The sequence below is a fragment of the Salvelinus sp. IW2-2015 genome, linkage group LG26 (assembly GCF_002910315.2).
Source record: "Salvelinus sp. IW2-2015 linkage group LG26, ASM291031v2, whole genome shotgun sequence".
NCBI lineage: Eukaryota > Metazoa > Chordata > Actinopteri > Salmoniformes > Salmonidae > Salvelinus > Salvelinus sp. IW2-2015.
The window spans coordinates 20,418,691-20,438,191 of NC_036866.1; the positions used below are offsets into that span (position 1 = coordinate 20,418,691).

General features: G+C 42.5%; 1 protein-coding gene across 1 annotated transcript in view; it reads right to left on the reverse strand.

Annotated features, from left to right (window-relative positions):
* Positions 1 to 19,501, reverse strand: part of LOC111952531 (copine-2) — a 40,436-nt gene that overhangs the window by 2,813 nt on the left and 18,122 nt on the right. Inside the window, exon 15 of the mRNA XM_023971316.1 lies at positions 1,405 to 1,641. Within this exon, the coding sequence (XP_023827084.1) occupies positions 1,405 to 1,641 (237 nt within the window). The remainder of the gene's footprint in view (positions 1 to 1,404; positions 1,642 to 19,501) is intronic.

Here is a 19,501-nt window from a genome sequence, read left to right on the forward strand (position 1 = left end):
GTCAATTTCAAGGTGACGCAAGCCTGGTTATACTGCGTTTCTGTCTAAATGTATAGTGTCTAGAGCCATGGCATCATAATGATGATAATAAGAGGTGGATTAATTCGGGCGGGACTGTGTAGTACCTCACTGAAGGCCAGGCCCCAGCCCACGGCACGCCACTGGATCATTGTCATGCTGAAAGACCAGCCCGTTTCATCTTCAATGCCCTTGCTGATGGAAGGAGGTTTCACTCAAAGTCTCACGATACATGGCCCCATTCATTCTGTCCTTTACACGGATCAGTCGTCCTGGTCCTTTGCAGAAAAAACAGCCCCAAAGCATGATGTTTCCACCCCCATGCTTCACAGTAGGTATGGTGTTCTTTGGATGCAACTCAGCATTCTTTGTCCTCCAAACACGACGAGTTGAGTTTTTTACCAAAAAGTTCTATTTTGGTTTCATCTGACCATATGACTTCTCCAATCTTCTTCTGGATCATCCAAATGCTCTCTAGCAAACTTCAGACGGGCCTGGACATGTACTGGCTTAAGCAAGGGACACGTCTTGCACTGCAGGATTTGAGTCCCTGGCGGCGTAGTGGTGTACTGATGGTAGGCTTTGTTACTTTGGCCCCAGCTCTCTGCAGGTCATTACCTGGTCCCCCGTGTGGTTCTGGATTTTTGCTCACCGTTCTTGTGATCATTTTGACCCCACCGGGGTGAGATCTTGCGTGGAGCCCCGATCGAGGGAGATTATCAGTGGTCTTGTATGTCTTCCATTTCTTAATAATTGCTCCACAGTTGATATCTTCAAACCAAGCTGCTTACCTATTGCAGATTCAGTCTTCCCAGCCTGGAGCAGGTCTACAATTTTGTTTCTGGTGTCCTTTGACAGCTCTTTGGTCTTGGCCATAGTGGAGTTTGGAGTGTGACTGTTTGAGGTTGTGGACAGGTGTCTTTTATACTGATAACAAGTTCAAACAGGTGCCATTAATACAGGTAACGAGTGGAGGACAGAGAGCCTCTTAAAGAAGAAGTAACAGGTCTGTGAGTGCCAGAAATCTTGCTTGTTTGTAGGTGACAAATACTTATTTTCCACCATAATTTGCAAATAAATTCATTAAAAATCATCCTACAATGTGATTCTCTGGAGAAAAAAAATCTCATTTTGTCTGTCATAGTTGAAGTGTACCTATGATGAAAATTACAGGCCTCTCTCATCTTTTTAAGTGGGAGAACTTGCACAATTGGTGGCTGACTAAATACTTTTTTGCCCCACTGTATCTGAGTATAGTGCAACAGGTTGACATAACGTTAAACAGTCAACCACAATGTGTTTTAGACTACAGGGGAATAAAAACAAGACACATTTTTAAACCACTTTTGTTTCCCCCTAAGTGTATTAAACATATGAGACACTCACATTTCGGAAGTCCCTGAAGGGAACAAACTGCACGATGTCTCTGACTGCCTCCTCTCCTGTGTAGGAGCGTAACACGCTGCTGTCCCCATCCAGGAACTCCATGGCAGCAAAGTCTGCATTGCCCACTCCAATAATGATGATTGACATGGGGAGTTTGGCTGCCTGAACAATGGCGTGGCGGGTCTCATCCATGTCACTGATCACCCCATCTGTGATGATCAGCAGAGTGAAGTATTGCTGCAGGGGGAGAAAGAATGAGAAGAAGAGAGAGAGGGGGCGGGGGGGCGGAAGGGGAGAGAGAACGGGGATTAAGCTTTGGGGATGATGTGAAGAAGACTTGAAGGGAATATAATCATGTTGGGACAGAGCAGAAAAGACTGTACAAATTGTTCAAACAGAAATGATGTTTAGCCACAATGTATTCAACTGTTCGGTTTAGACACGTGGATTACTGTGTAGGTATGATGGCTACCACCACACCTCGGAGGTGTCACTGGAATAAGTTAAAATGAATGCAATTAATGTCCAAGCTGTGTCCTCATTGTGAACTTACACAGTGCTCAGTAGACACACATTTCTTTAATTGCTTTTTATGCACATTAACTCCAAACACCCTAGAACAGCACAATCAGATTAGTGATGATTGCATTACATTGCGGAGATATTGTTGTACATGTGGAGAGTGAAGATGAGAAGGAGAAAGAAGGAGCTTCAATACTATCCCATTCCACTCCTGCAAAAGAGGAGGGTGGGGGGAGAAGGATTTATATAGTCACACAATCCCCATCTCCTGTTCTTTCTGCTGCAGTTTGCTGATAGTCATATTTAGAATGGAGATTTACATTTGCTCAGTGTTGCATCATAATGAAATCTTCCTCCAGCTGTAAGGCTGGTTAGAGAGCAGACAGCAGCATATTCACACTGAACGATCTCACACATGACCTGGAGAATTAACTGACTGGAGCCCAAGAAAGACTCAGTCCCATACGCACAAATGTCAAAGGCTGTACTGGTCTTAAGGGATCCACAGATTTCTTAATCATACTCTGGTACGCAGAACACAAGCAGTAAAATCATGTCTATGTGTGATGGTCAACGGTGTGAGTCAGTGTAAAGCTATGGTCTGTTGAGCTTCATTCAGTTCTGTGGGTTTATTATGGCCAGGTCCAAAACATGAGGGCTGGAGAGAGCAGCACTTGTACAGGATGAGAGGGTCTCGAGCTGACTCTCTGAACACAGCCACTGACACATAGACCCTCKGCAGTTCCCACGTTCCATATTCACACAGAGAACTTGTGTCTATGTAGAGTACTTCAAACATGCCTTGCATAACAAAGACTAAAATAAACACAATTTTACCCCCCCTCCCRAAATGGTGCCTCTCTCTTTCTTCCAACACACTCTGTTCTCGAAAGGAAACAAAGCAATCTGACTGACATCAAATCCCCTCCCTTCCAGTCCTGGTAATCATCCAAATGGGAGGGCTAGACCTATGTTCATAAAATACGCTGTTTTTTTGTCCATCTTTGGCCATGCAAATTCATTTGTCAGTGTAACAGACCACACAAACATGTCCCTCTGGGTGAAAAAAAGCTCTATTACTGCTTGGTAATAAGTGCTTTAAGTGTGGAATACAGACATTGAGGCATAAAGTGTGGAATACACACATTCGGAGGCCATGATTAACTCTCCTGGCCTTCTGGCATGGCTGGCATGGTTGATGTGATGCTGTGACGTCAAGCCCTGCGGGCCAATGTGTCACAGCTCCCCACCATCCTCACACTTATCAAGGGCACTGAGCTAAGAAGAGAAGGGGGGCTGACTTATTTTCACATCGCAAACACACACACATAAAATACACACAGAAGCACACACACACTAAGTTCATACAGAAGCACACATGTAATGGATACTCCCCAACCCTGTTTGTGCATGTTTAGTGCGATTGAGAGTGAATGTGTGCTCACACATGCAAACGCACACATTCACTCTCAATCGCACTAAACATGCACAAACAGGGTTGGGGAGTATCCATTACATGTGGAACACTTCAGGSGCCGACAGAGATGGCCGCCTCGCTTKGCGTTCCTAGGAAACTATGCAGTATTTTGTTTTTTTATGTGTTATTTCTTACAATGCTACCCCAGAAAATCTTAGGTTTTATTACATACAGTCGGGAGGAACTATTGGATATAAGAGCAACGCCAGCTCACCAACATTACGACCAGGAATACGACTTTCCCGAAGCAGATCCTCTGTTTGGCCTACCACCCAGGACAATGGATCGGATCCCAGCCAGCGACCCAAAACAACAACGCAATAGAAAGGGCAGATGGAGCGGTCTTCTGGTCAGGCTCCGTAGACGGGCACATCGCGCACCGCTCCCGAGCATACTACTCGCCAATGTCCAGTCTCTTGACAACAAGGTAGACGAAATCCGAGCAAGAGTTGCCTTCCAGAGAGACATAAGAGACTGTAACGTTATTTGTTTCACGGAAACATGGCTCACTCAAGACACGCTATCTGAGTCGGTACAGCCACCTGYTTTCTTCACGCATCGCGCCGACAGAAACAAGCATCTCTCTGGTAAGAAGAAGGGCGGGGGTGTATGCCTTATGATTAACGAGACGTGGTGTGATCATAACAACATACAGGAACTCAAGTCCTTTTGTTCACCTGACTTAGAATTCCTCACAATTAAATGCCGACCGCATTATCTACCAAGAGAATTCTCTTCCATCATAATCACAGTCGTGTATATTCCCCCCCAAGCAGACACATCGACGGCCCTGAAAGAACTTCATCGGACTCTATATAAACTGGAAACCACATATCCTGAGGCTGCATTCATCGTAGCTGGGGATTTTAACAAGGCTAATCTGAAAACCATGCTCCCCAAATTCTATCAGCATATCGATTGTGCTACCAGGGCTGGCAAAACCCTAGATCACTGTTATTCTAACTTCCGCAACCCATATAAGGCCCTCCCCCGCCCTCCCTTCGGAAAAGCTGACCACGACTCCATTTTGTTGCTTCCAACCTATAGACAGAAACTAAAACAGGAAGCACCCGCGCTCAGGTCTGTTCAACGCTGGTCCACCAACGGATTCCATGCTTCAAGATTGCTTCGATCACGTGGACTGGGATATGTTCCGCATAACGTCGAACAACAACATTGACGAATACGCTGATTCGGTGAGCGGGTTAATTAGCAAGTGCATTGGTGATGTCGTACCCACAGCGTCTATTAAAACATTCCCCAACCAGAAACTGTGGATTGATGGCAGCATTCGTGCAAATCAAATCAAATGTATTTGTCACGTACACATGGTTAGCAGATGTTAATGGCGAGGTAGTGAAATGCTTGTGCTTCTAGTTCCGACAATGCAGTAAAAACCAACAAGTAATCTAACCTAACAATTCCACAACTACTACCTTATACACACAAGTGTAAAGGGATAAATAATATGTACATAAAGATATATTAATGAGTGATGGTACAGAACGGCATAGGCAAGATGCAGTAGATGGTATAGAGTACAGTATATACATATGAGATGAGTAATGTAGGGTATGTAAACATAAAGTGGCATAGTTTAAAGTGGCTAGTGATACATGATTACATAAAGATGGCAAGATGCAGTAGATGATATAGAGTACAGTATATACATATACATATGAGATGAGTAATGTAGGGTATGTAAACATTATATTAAGTGGTATTGTTTAAAGTGGCTAGTGGTACATTTTTACATAATTTCCATCAATTCCCATTATTAAAGTGGCTGGAGTTGAGTCAGTATATTGGCAGCGGCCACTAAATGTTAGTGGTGGCTGTTTAACAGTCTGATGGCCTTGAGATAGAAGCTGTTTTTCAGTCTCTCGGTCCCTGCTTTGATGCACCTGTACTGACCTCGCCTTCTGGATGATAGCGGGGTGAACAGGCAGTGGCTTGGGTGGTTGTGTTCCTTGATGATCTTTATGGCCTTCCTGTGACATCGGGTGGTGTAGGTGTCCTGGAGGGCAGGTAGTTTGCCCCGGTGATGCGTTGTGCAGACCTCACTACCCTCTGGAGAGCCTTATGTGGGCGGAGCAGTTGCCGTACCAGGCGGTGATACAGCCCGACAGGATGCTCTCGATTGTGCATCTGTAGAAGTTTGTGAGTGCTTCTGGTGACAAGCCGAATTTCTTCAGCCTACTGAGTTGAAGAGGCGCTGCTGCGCCTTCTTCACAACGCTGTCTGTGTGGGTGGACCAATTCAGTTTGTCCGTGATGTGTACACCGAGGAACTTAAAACTTTCCACCTTCTCCACTACTGTCCCGTAGATGTGGATAGGGGGGTGCTCCCTCTGCTGTTTCCTGAAGTCCACAATCATCTCCTTTGTTTTGTTGACGTTGAGTGTGAGGTTATTTTCCTGACACCACACTCCGAGGGCCCTCACCTCCTCCCTGTAGGCCGTCTCGTCGTTGTTGGTAATCAAGCCTACCACTGTAGTGTCGTCCGCAAACTTGATGATTGAGTTGGAGGCGTGCATGGCCAGCAGTCGTGGGTGAACAGGGAGTACAGGAGAGGGCTCAGAACGCACCCTTGTGGGGCCCCAGTGTTGAGGATCAGCGGGTGGAGATGTTGTTTCTACCCTCACCACCTGGGGCGGCCCGTCAGGAAGTCCAGGACCCAGTTGCACAGGGCGGGGTCGAGACCAGGGTCTCGAGCTTGATGACGAGTTTGGAGGGTACTATGGTGTTAAATGCTGAGCTGTAGTCGATGAACACATTCTCACATAGGTATTCCTCTTGTCCAGTGTGGTTGCGATTGCGTCGTCTGTAGCGGGGTGAACAGGCAGTGTTCTATTGGGTCGGTAAGCAAATTGGAGTGGGCCAGGGTGTCAGGTAGGGTGGAGGTGATATGGTCCTTGACTAGTCTCTCAAAGCACTTCATGATGACGGAAGTGAGTGCTACGGGCGGTAGTCGTTTAGCTCAGTTACCTTAGCTTTCTTGGAACAGGAACAATGGTGCCCTCTTGAAGCATGTGGGAACAGCAGACTGGGATAAGGATTGATTGAATATGTCCTTAAACACACCAGCCAGCTGGTCTGCGCATGCTCTGAGGACGCGGCTGGGAATGCCGTCTGGGCCTGCAGCCTTGCGAGGGTTAACACGTTTAAATGTTTTACTCACCTCTGCTGCAGTGAAGAGGAGCCCGCAGGTTTTGGTAGCGGGCCGTGTCAGTGGCACTGTATTGTCCTCAAAGTGAGCAAAGAAGTTATTTAGCCTGTCTGGGAGCAAGACATCCTGGTCCGCGACGGGGCTGGTTTTCTTTTTGTATTCCGTGATTGACTGTAGACCCTGCCACATACCTCTTGTGTCTGAGCTGTTGAATTGCGACTCTACTTTGTCTCTATACTGGGACTTAGCTTGTTTGATTGCCTTGCGAGAGAATAGCTACACTGTTTGTATTCGGTCATGTTTCCGGTCACCTTGCCCTGGTTAAAAGCAGTGGTTCGCGCTTTCAGTTTCACGCGAATGCTGCCTCAATCCACGGTTTCTGGTTGGGAATGTTTAATCGTTGCTGTGGGTACGACATCGTCAATGCATTTTCTAATGAACTCGCTCACCGAATCAGCGTATTCGTCAATATTGTTGTTGGACGCAATGCGGAACATATCCCAATCCACGTGATCGAAGCAGTCTTGAAGCGTGGAATCAGATTGGTCGGACCAGCGTTGAACAGACCTGAGCGAGGGAGCTTGTTGTTTTAGTTCTGTTTGTAGCCTGGAAGCAACAAAATGGAGTCGTGGTCAGCTTTTCCGAAAGGAGGGCGGGGGAGGGCCTTATATGCGTCGCGGAAGTTAGTATAACAATGATCCAAGGTTTTACCAGCCCTGGTAGCACAATCGATATGCTGATAGAATTTAGGGAGTTTTGTTTTCAGATTAGCCTTGTTAAAATCCCCAGCTACGATGAATGCAGCTTCAGGGTGTGTGGTTTCCAGTTTACAAAGAGTCAGATAAAGTTCGTTCAGGGCCATCGATGTGTTGCTTGGGGGGGAATATATACGGCTGTGATAATCGAAGAGAATTCCCTTGGTAGATAATGCGGTCGACATTTGATTGTGAGGAATTCTAGATCAGGTGAACAGAATGACTTGAGTTCCTTATGTTGTTATGATCACACCACGTCTCGTTACTCATAAGGCATACACCCCCGCCCTCTTCTTACCAGAAAGATGTTTGTTTCTGTCGGCGCGATGCGTGAAGAAACCAGCTGGCTGCACCGACTCCGTTAGCGTCTCTTGAGTGAGCCATGTTTCCGTGAAGCAGAGAACGTTACAATCTCGGATGTCTCTCTGGAATGTTACCCTTGCTCGGATTTCATCAACCTTATTGTCAAGAGACTGGACATTGGCGAGTAGTATGCTAGGGAGTGGAGCGCGATGTGCCCGTCTCCGAAGCCGACCAGGAGACCGCTTTGTTTGCCCCTTTTACGGCGTCGCTTAGGGTCGCCGGCTGGGATCAGATCCATTGTATTGGGTGGAAGGCAAAACACTGGATCGCTTCGGGAAAGTCATATCCTGGTTGTAACGATGGTGAGTTGACGTTGCTCTTATATTCAGTAGTTCCTCCCGACTGTATGTAATGAAACCTAAGATTACCTGGGGTACCAATGTAAGGAATAACACATAAAAAAACAAAATACACAGCCATGAACACAGCCATGAATAAAGAATGGTACCAACACATCCTCCGAGTGTAACTTCTCCCAACCATCAAGGAACAGTTTGGTGACGAACGATGTCTTTTCCAGCATGATGAGGCACCTTGCCATGAGGCAAAAGTGATAACTAAGTGGCTCGGGGAACAAAACATTTATATTTTGGGTCCATGGCCAGGAAACTCCCAGACCTTAATCCCATTGAGAACTTGTTGTTGACCCATCTTTTTCAAGACCTCTGCAATCCGCGCTGGCATGCTGTCAATTAACTTCTGGGCCACATCCTGACTGATGGCAGCCCATTCTTGTATAATCAATGCTTGGAGTTAGTCAGAATTTGTGGGTTTTTGTTTGTCCACCCGCCTCTTGAGGATTGACCCTGCAAATATTGACTCTTTGCATCAACTTCATGTAATTGTCAATAAAAGCCTTTGACACTTATGAAATGCTTGTAATTATACTTCAGTATTCCATACTAACACCTGACAAAAATATCTAAATATCTAATTTGTGGAAATTAATATTTGTGTCATTCTCAAAACCTTTGGCCATAACTGTACAGGGAGAATACTMTAACAATGGCCCATGTTCTGTATTATGTCGCTGTCCATTTCAAAAGTGCTGAACAAAAGCTTGCTAATTCATGTCTTAATTCAAAATTACGGCTTGCCTCTTATCCACTCATCGTTCCATTATGCTATAGTTTGTACATCTCAATTGTTATATTGCTTATATAGGTATATCTCATCAGTAACTTAATCCTTTTAGGCAATGTTGGAATGATGCATTTCTTTGTTTTGCTTACTTTGTGTATTATAATTAGCTCATTGCTTTTCTCCACAACAAGGGGATACTATAATGTTGTTGGGTCCGTAACCATGTTTCCCAGTGAAAGTCCAGTAATTGACCGATAGAATTCCAGATTCTATTCCGAGGGTTGTTTTGTCTTTTAGACCACATAGGCCTAATAAAATACTTCATATGGTAAGCTAACCACATCTCTTTCAATCTCTCTCTCTCTCTCTGTGGTGACTTAAAGAAGGGTAAAGTGAAGGCCTCAACATCTTGCTGAATTTATCTGAACTAACACCTTTCTGAATTTCTGTCTGTGTCCATTTTGAAAGTGCTGAATGAAGGCCTACCTTGTTGCAGCTCGTTTGCTTGCACTTGCTTATACTTACAGCTAAGTGTTAATGATATAAGAATAAACATTATGAATATACTGAACATGAATGTAAAAAAGTTTGTGTATGGTTCAAAAGTCTAAACTCATGTCGGCATTAGTTATTGTTGAAGGAGAGTGAGGTTTTATCAAGTTACACCAATTAACAAGGAGTCAGTAGAAACCATATTTATTTAAGCAAGTCAGCCATGTCAACTATGGTTTTTAAAGAGGCAGTAAATGAGGCTGAATTAACGTTTTTGCTGCAAATGATGCTCCGTTTATAACCAGGTGTAGCAGTGATAAAGGAAAGCTCTGCTGTCAGGACAGCTTTATGTAGACCTTAACAGTTTGTGGGCACCGTTTGTCACTGTTATAGTGCAATGAATGTATTGTTTAGTGTTGTGTTGTGTAGTGGCTTTGCTGGCATGCATCTAAAAAAAAATGGCTGAGGTTTCCCCCCCAAGATTTACATGCTAAAATCGCCACTGCTAGCGCCAGACAGCTTACCGCATGTGAGACTAGATCTGCTCTATCAGGTACCGATGGCGCTAAAGCAAGAGGCTAAATGTAATTAACATGTAAATAAATAATCATAACAATCATGGGAGCCTGGGACCTGATAAACCGGACAACTACTTCCAACAACAGTCGAAGGACAGAGGGATACACTAGCTAGAACCGTCTCAATGCAGATCTGGTAGGACAAAAATTGACAATTGTTTCCCCCCATGTTGTTCCACAGGATCTATTGTAGGTGACGAGGCAATGTGGTGTGGACTAAAACATCATAAAACCAGGTGTATCACAAAGCATGATCAAATGAATTAGCCAGCTACACAAATTTTAAGAAACATTGAGAAATAGTTTGGTAAATTTTCTGGGTCAAATTAACTAGTTATCTAAATTTGATAAGCAGCTAGCTAGCTAGTTAGCTCCCAGCTCCAATCTCAAGTTTTTCTAAACTAATATCTGACAACTTAAATATGAAGGTATTTCAGAATTAATGTTAAAGCTGCAATATGTAAATTTTTMGGTGACTGACCAAATTCACATAGAAATGTGAGTTATCTGTCATTCTCATTGAAAGCAAGTCTAAGAAGCGCAGATCTATTCTATGTGCGCTATTTCTATTCTTCCAGGTCTTAAGGTTAGCTTTTGCGTCTTTTACTTTTGGTTTGTACACCAACTTCAAACAGCTGAAAGTACAATGTATTTAGTTATTGAAAATACATTTCACAGCGGATTAATGGTACAATGATTCTCTACACTTGCAAGTGTACACTTGCTACACTTGCGGATAACCACCGATGTGTATCAGTGGTTATCCGTTTTTTGACATGCATAAGTGAAACAGGTGTATTTATACTGTTGTTCAAATGCACAGATTGCTTTATGAATTATATTTTCTCAAAGAAATTACCGGTAGTTTCGAAGACTTGACATCATATTTCTGTCATGCTACTTTGTTGATAACTCCAACCACCTCGCGCCCTGGCTATTCAGCCAATCAGCGGCCGCCACTGGGACACATGCTTAAACTTACTTTTGATAGACTTCAACAGCTGCAAATTATCGAGATATCAAAGTGTCACCCATATAGATCCTATTAAATTAATTAAGTATTCAAATTCCTATTCTATGGTGTCACCAACAAAAATGTAAACAATTGGCCTACTGTATAGCAAATGCAGCATATGGCATTAATTCTTCACATCATACAAATACAGTGGTGTAAAGTACTTAAGTCAAAATACTTTAAAGTACTAGTTTTTGGGGGTATCTGTACTTTATTTTACTATTTATATTTTTGACCACTTTTACTTTTATTTCATTACATTCCTAAAGAAAATATTGTACTTTTTACTCCATACATTTTCCCTGACAACCAAAAGTACTCGTTACATTTTGAATGCTTAGCATGACAGGGAAATTGTTAAATTCACACACTTATCAAGAGAACACGTGGTCATCCCTACTGCCTCTGGCCTGGCAGACTCAATAAATACAAATGCATCTTTTGTAAATAATATCTGAGTGTTTGAGTGTGCCCCTGGCAATCCCTACATTTTAAAAACAAGAAAATGGTGCCATCTGCATTGCTTAATATAAGGAATGTTTTATTATTTATACTCTAACTTTTAATACTTAAGTATATTTTAGCAATTACATTTACTTTTGATACTTAAGTATATTTAAAAACAAATACTTTTAGACTTTTACTKAAGTAGTATTTTACTGGCTGACGATTAAGGTATCTATACTTTTACTCAAGTATGACAATTGGGTACTTTTTCCACCTCTGTGCAAATAGCACTTATCGGTAGTGCTCAAAACATGCCATTCTATGAGAGAAGCATTTCTTTTTCAATCATGTTTTGAAGCAATGAGCCCAATAAGTCCTCCATGACAAAAACATAAACAACAGAGTAGGCTAATATATCCTTTGTTTGGGGGTTTTGTTCAGGTAAAACAAATAGACTAATGTATAAACGCAGCAAAAAAAGAAACGTCCTCTCACGTGTAAATATTTGTATGAACATAAGATTCAACAACTGAGACATAAACTGAACAAGTTCCACAGACATGTGACTAACAGAAATGGAATAATGTGTCCCTGAACAAAGGGGGGGTCAAAATCAAAAGTAACAGTCAGTATCTGGTGTGGCCACCAGCTGCATTAAGTACTGCATTGCATCTCCTCCTCATGGACTGCACCAGATTTGCCAGTTCTTGCTGTGAGATGTTACCACACTCTTCCACCAAGGCKCCTGCAAGTTCCCGGATATTTCTGTGGGGAATGGCCCTAGCCCTCAACCTCCGATCCAACAGGTCCCAGATGTGCTCAATGGGATTGAGATCCGGGCTCTTTGCTGGCTATGGCATAACACTGACATTCCTGTCTTGCAGGAAATCATGCACAGAACGAGCAGTATGGCTGGTGGCATTGTCATGCTGGAGGGTCACATCAGGATTAGCCTGCAGGAAGGGTACCACATGAGGGAGGAGGATGTCTTCCCTGTAACGCACAGCGTTGAGATTGCCTGCAATGACAACAAGCTCAGTCTGACGATGCTGTGACACACCACCCCAGACCATGACGGACCCTGCACCTCCAAATCGATCCCGCTCCAGAGTACAGGCCTCGGTATAACACTCATTCCTTCGACGATAAACGCAAATCTGACCATCACCCCTGGTGAGACAAAACCGCGACTCGTCAGTGAAGAGCACTTTTTTGCCAGTCCTGTCTGGTTCAGCGACGGTGGGTTTGTGCCCATAGGCGACGTCGTTGCCGGTGATGTCTGGTGAGGACCTGCCTTACAACAGGCCTACAAGCTCTCAGTCCAGCCTCTCTCAGCCTATTGCGGACAGTCTGATCACTGATGGAGGGATTGTGCGTTCCTGGTGTAACTCGGGCAGTTGTTGTTGTCATCCTGTACCTGTCCCGCAGGTGTGATGTTCGCATGTACCGATCCTGTGCAGGTGTTGTTACACGTGGTCTGCCACTGCGAGGATGATCAGCTGTCCATCCTGTCTCCCTGTAGTACTGTCTTAGGCGTCTCACAGTACGGACATTGCAATTTATTGCCCTGGCCACATCTGCAGTCCTCATGCCTCATTGCAGCATGCCTAAGGCACGTTCACGCAGATGAGCAGGGACCCTGGGCATCTTTCTTTTGGTGTTTTTCAGAGTCAGTAGAAAGGCCTCTTTAGTGTCCTAAGTTTTCATAACTGTGACCTTAATTGCCTACCGTCTGTAAGCTGTTAGTGTCTTTACAACCGATCCACAGGCGCATGTTCATTAATTGTTGGGAAACAGGGGGAAGCATGGGAAACAGTGTTTAAAATTAAGATCTGTGAAGTTATTTGGATTTTTACGAATTATCTTTGAAAGACAGGGTCCTGAAAAAGGGATTTTTTTGCTGAGCTTATTTCCAAGTCCTATTCTTGAAGATCAAGGAGTATTTAATTCATTCGAATGACTGGAAATCTGACAGACTTTGGTTTTTAATGTAAATATATAGCCTCATCTTTTTATTATGTCTCTATTATGAAGTAGGAAGCAATGTCTTAGAAGACTACATAATCCCTAAAGTAAAATGCAAAATTTGTTTACGGCCAGCTACAGTGAGCTCCAAAAGTATTTGGACAGTGACATATTTTGTTGTTGTTTTGGCTCTGTACTGTCAGCTTTAATTTGAGAGTATTTTCATCCATATCGGGTGAACCATTTAGAAATTACTGCACTTTTTGTACAATACAAAAGTATTGGGACAAATTCACTTATGTGTATTAAAGTAGTAAAAAGTTAAGTATTTGGTCCCATATTCCTAGCATGCAATGACTACATTAACCTTGTGACAGTACAAACTTGTTGGATGCACTTGCTGTTTGTTTTGGTTGTGTTTATCATTCTTTTGTGCCCAATAGAAATGAATGGTGTCATTTTGGAGTAACTTTTATTGTAAATAAGAATAGAATATGAATAGAATATAATATGTTTGTAAACACTAAATGTTTGTAAACACTTAATGTGGATGCTACCCAGTGCTTGAATTGGCATGACAAAGGTGCAGGAGCTGTAGGTCCATTAGAATGCTAGAAATACCAGAATACAGTATTCTATAGAGACCTCTGGTTATTCACTAAATAAAGGGTTAACACATTTTGACAGATGGAATTTCATGACTTCTCCATGACAACCACATTTCCATGACCAATAATTGGTGTGGTCTCTATGTAGCCTACATAAAAAGGTCAGCATAAATGTGGAGAGCTACTGGGTGTGCTGGCTTTTCATCCAGCCATGAAACACACCTGAGCTTATCAAGGTCCAGTTTAGCATCTGATGTTTCGGCTACATAGTCATTGTATCATTTCAAATTCAAAGTGCTGGAGTACAGAGCCAAAACAACAACAAAAAATTATCGCTGTCCCAATATTTTGGAGCTCACACTATGTAAACTCTCATTGATTTATCTTGCAATAGATGTTGTTCAATTGGTAATATTCATTTTTGTCTTCGTTTAATGCCTCTGAAGGGGAAATCAATCTAACAGTAACTGAAAGTAATCAGATTATGTTACTGAGTTCGGGTAATCCAAAAGTTACATTATTGATAAAAAATTTGGACAAGTAACTGTAACTGTAGTGGATTACATTAGAAAGTAACAAACCCAACACTGTACACAAATATGCATGATTTTACTCAAATACACACAGACAGATATACGTTGACAAGTTCACAAACACAGCAACACACACATACGGCTTGGCTATTGTCTGTACTAACTGCTCTCTAGTCATCTCTGCAGTCTTGTCAGTAGTTTCCTCCCACACAAACACAGTCCCACAGATATACTGGCTGTTGCGGCCCCTTGCTCCTGCCTGCTTCCCATCAGAAGGGCCACCAGAGCTGGCCTATGTTTGATAGAAGCCCCCGCTCCCATGCTGTGGACGCTGGGAAGTCTGCTCCTTTAATGTAGTTACAGGCACGCTCATTAGTGAATCATTATCTAAGAGACAGAGACAGACACAGCTACCACGCTGAAGCACAGCCGTTTTGCACACACTCACACACAGCCAAAATCATTACCTAAGGCAGGGACAGGGACAGACATCTACAGTGCCTAGCAGGTGATTTGCGAGTGCACACATGCACACACCAAGGTATTTATCTCTTCCATTTCTAAAACCTTGTGAAGTGAACACAATAGCTAATTTATCTTGTTTTTACAGTTAACATAACAGCAAATTGCAGTAAAATTCTCCTTGGTCTTTCTCTATTTCTCTCCTATTTCTCTGGGGTGACAGGGTGCAATTAGGGACAAAAAGCTCACAGGAGCCTCTGAAGAATGCTTAATAATAACAAGCTATTACTTGTCAAACTCACATGCTGTGTACATCTGAATGTGAAGCCAGGAAACAGAAGGTTCAATGAGGGGTCTGGGCTGTATTTTCACTATTTTTAGGGTATAAGAATGTTAGCTACTGTATATCCTTAACTTTGCACATTATGTCCTGGTCAGTCTTCCTTCCCTGGAGGAAAATACTCTTTAACAGTCTCATTCTAGTCTGTTTACACTACAGTCTCTTGTGTCTCAGTTGGTAGAGCATGGCGCTTGTAATGTCAGGATTGTGGGTTTGATTCCCAAGGGGAAKAAGTAGTCACATTTATGCACTCACTACTGTAAATCAAGAGGATCTGTTAAGTGACAAAATGTAAGAGTCACTGGGCTCGTTTGAGTGGTAAGGAGAAAGCAATAGACTGTAGACTAAAGTCGAGGTGGTTTTCCAACAGCAAGGCTCGGTGCAACATGCCTGCGTTGCCATTGTTTATAAAAGTTGTTCTTTAAAATGTTGAAATAAACATGTCTCCAATCCCCATTTCACACACTCATGAACATGAGTGTCACGTTCCTGTGTGTCAAACAAAAACACCCTAATGATTGGTTGACAATAGAGCCTCCCACAATGCAGGTGATGCTCCAGCATGAATTGGTGAAGAGCAACTGTAGAAATGCGCAGCCGACTGCAGCCGAAACTTCATGACCTTTGATCACATGATTTTTGATCACATGTAGGCACAAGTCGGACCATTTTTATCCCCATAATACAACACACTTTGAAAGGCGGTGAACAATGATGGTGCCCGACTTGACAAAAGTGATCTCCTCAAACGTGGCCACTGTCACATCCTTACTGTCACATTCTCCAGTGCTGCATCTCTGTCTAGAGTCAGAACCTCTCCTGTAGCAGAGACAGACAGAGAGATGGCAAACAGAATGGAGCAGAACTCTGGGCCTTCGCCTCATTAGTCATTAAAACCCATGAACAACAAAAGGAAAAGAGGGAACATTTGTTCACTGAATCACCTTCTATAAATAACTAGAATTGAAAGGGGGGTTTTAATGGCTGCTCTCTTCTCCTCTGGGCTGGTAATAAGAGCGATTTTCAAAATGCCTCTGCTGACTTTGAACTGACAACCAGAATCAGAGTTTTGAGGTTTTTTCACACAGCAATTAGGATCTGTTAGTGCTGGATCCAACTTCCAGTCTTACATACCCTGTCCAAAACGCACGCACGCACGCGCACGCACACGCACACACACACACACACACACACACACACACACACACACACACACACACACACACAACACACAACACACACACACACACCACACACAGACCACAGCCGAACGCACACAGACACACGCACACCACACACACACACACACACACACACACACACACACACACACACACACACACACACACAAAACACACAGCTTGCTGATAGGCCCGTGTGAACAGCAGTAAGGGGACTCATTATTTTCTGATTACAGCATGCTGAGCAGCTCTGAGGGAAACAAGCCTGTCTGATAGACACAGGAAACAATTATTCGTACAGGGAAGGCTGTCCAATGAGATGGACTCTTTACTCTGTAACTGTTATGACTTTATCAATAAGCTAGAGCCTGTTATGTCTCATTATGCATGAGAGGCAGAATACAGAGCACTATTGTTGTAAAAACAGGCATGAGTACAAAGTGTTTGAATAGGTTGCGTATAGAGTTGATGATGTAGACATCACTCCAGCTATTTCCAATATTGTTAAATATGTTTTTTGAGTTGCTTCAGCAAGGGTGAGGGTAAGTTTCCATGGATATGGAATCTTCTATAAAAACCTCTACCTGGAACAAGAAGACGTCATGTAATGGCTCAGTGGTAGGGTACCTGGGAGTAACTAGCAATGTCTAATTGCTGACACAAAAAAGCAACATTTGGGGAAAAAAAAATGGTTTGTGGATGAAGGTCATACTTAGGCAAATAAACTATAAAGGGAAATAAATGGCTACAGTTTACACTTTTTTTGTAATTTCATGAAATGTTGTTTTAGAAAAGGGTCTTTAAAAAAAAAAGTACCTGGGTAACTGCCCCCCCCCCCCCCGTAGAAGATTATGGCATAGGGTTCCACACAAGTGTTAAAATCCATTTATTCTGTTTTATTTTGAAATTCTTTAGTTAGTAATACATTAAAGCGAAGTCTAAATGTCTTATTTTTATTATTTAAATAAAATATGGGGAGGGGGAATGGTGTTGCACATGTCACCGTTAATATCCATACTATGAGGAGATGTGATGTTAAGTCCCTTGTTTTAACTGTCCTGCACATTCATTTTCTTTGTTCTTTCTTTGTTGATCCTTTTCCATAAAGTACATTATGTAAATTACACTAAATATGATTTAAATAATGCAAGATTTTACATCCCAGCAGTCTTTAAAATTACATTCAGGAGCAAAAGGGTTTCAATAGTTGTTTTTAATTAATAAAAAAATATTCATTAGAATATAATATTGGAATGGAATATAACTAATAACATTAAATAACATTGGAATTGAATAATTCATAATAATAACTTAACTAATTAATTCAGTGTAACATTGGAGGCAATTCTCTTATGCTCTGCTATTGCACGATTCTAATTTGTACATAGGTCACAAAACAAGCTATCCCCAGTCAAATTGGAGCACAACTCATGAGCCCACCTCCTGCACTGCTCACACCTAATCCATGTCCCCACCTGTGACTGAAAACAGGGGGAGAGATGCCAATTGAAAAGCTCTCTCTTACAAACATGGCTAGCTATCTAGCTATATGACATAAAATGCAAAAGGCTATAAAGTAACATTAACTGTAAAGCTATCAGTCACTAGTGGACACATTGACAACTGCAATTAAGTTACGTTATATTTTTTATGTATGTTACGTCAAACGATCTGGTAGTAAGGTTGCTAGCTAGCACTCCTAGCAGCTTATACTAACTAGCTATATCTCTTGACACAATGATGAAAATAATCATGGCCTCTAAACCTTCAAGCTGCATACTGGATCCTATTCCTACTAAACTACTGAAAGAGCTGCTTCCTGTGCTTGGCCCTCCTATGTTGAACATAATAAACGGCTCTCTATCCACCGGATGTGTACCAAACTCACTAAAAGTGGCAGTAATAAAGCCTCTCTTGAAAAAGCCAAACCTTGACCCGGAAAATATAAAAAACTATCGGCCTATATCGAATCTTCCATTCCTCTCAAAAATTTTAGAAAAAGCTGTTGCGCAGCAACTCACTGCCTTCCTGAAGACAAACAATGTATAGTGAAATTGCTTCAGTCTGGTTTTAGACCCATCATAGCATGAGACTGCACTTGTGAAAGTGGTAAATTACCTTTATATGGCGTCAGACCGAGGCTCTGCATTGTCCTCTGGCTACTAGACTTTAGTGCTGCCTTTGACACATCGATCACCACATTCTTTTGGAGAGACTGGAAACCAAATTGGTCTACACGGACCAAGTTCTGGCCTGGTTTAGATCTTATCTGTCGGAAAAGTATCAGTTGGTCTCTGTGAATGGTTGTCCTTCTGACAAATCAACTGTACATTTCGGTGTTCCTCAAGGTTCCGTTTTAGGAGCCACTATTGTTTTCACTATATATTTTACCTCTTGGATGTTATTCGAAAACATAATGTTAACTTTCACTGCTATCCGGATGACACACATCAGCTGAACATTTCAATGAAACATGTGAAGCCCCAAAATTGCCCTCGCTAGAAGCCTGTGTTTCAGACATAAGGAAGTGGATGGCTGAAAAACGTTCTACTTTTAAACTCGGACAAAACAGAGATGCTTGTTCTAGGTCCCAGAAACAAAGAGATCTTCTGTTAAATCTGACATTAATCTTGATGGTTGTAAAGTCGTCTCAAATAAAACTGTGAAGGACCTCGGCGTTCCTCTTGACCCTGATCTTCTCTTGACGAACATATCAAGACTGTTTCAAGGACAGCTTTTTTCCATCTACGTAACATTGCAAAAATACAGACATTTTCTGTCCAAAAATGACGCAGAAAAGTTAATCCATGCATTTGTTACTTCTAGGTTAGACTACTGCAATGCTCTACTTTCCGGCTACCCGGATAAAGCACTAAATAAACTTCAGTTAGTGCTAAATACGGCTGCTAGAATCCTAACTAGAACCAAGAAATTTGATCATATTACTCCAGTGCTAGCTTCCCTACACTGGGCTTCCCTGTTAAGGCAAGGCTGATTTCAAGGTTTTATGCTGTTACTATAAAGCATTACATGGGCTTGCCTCAACACCTATCTTTCCGAGTTGTCCTGCCGTACATACCTACACGTACGCTACGGTCACAAGACGCA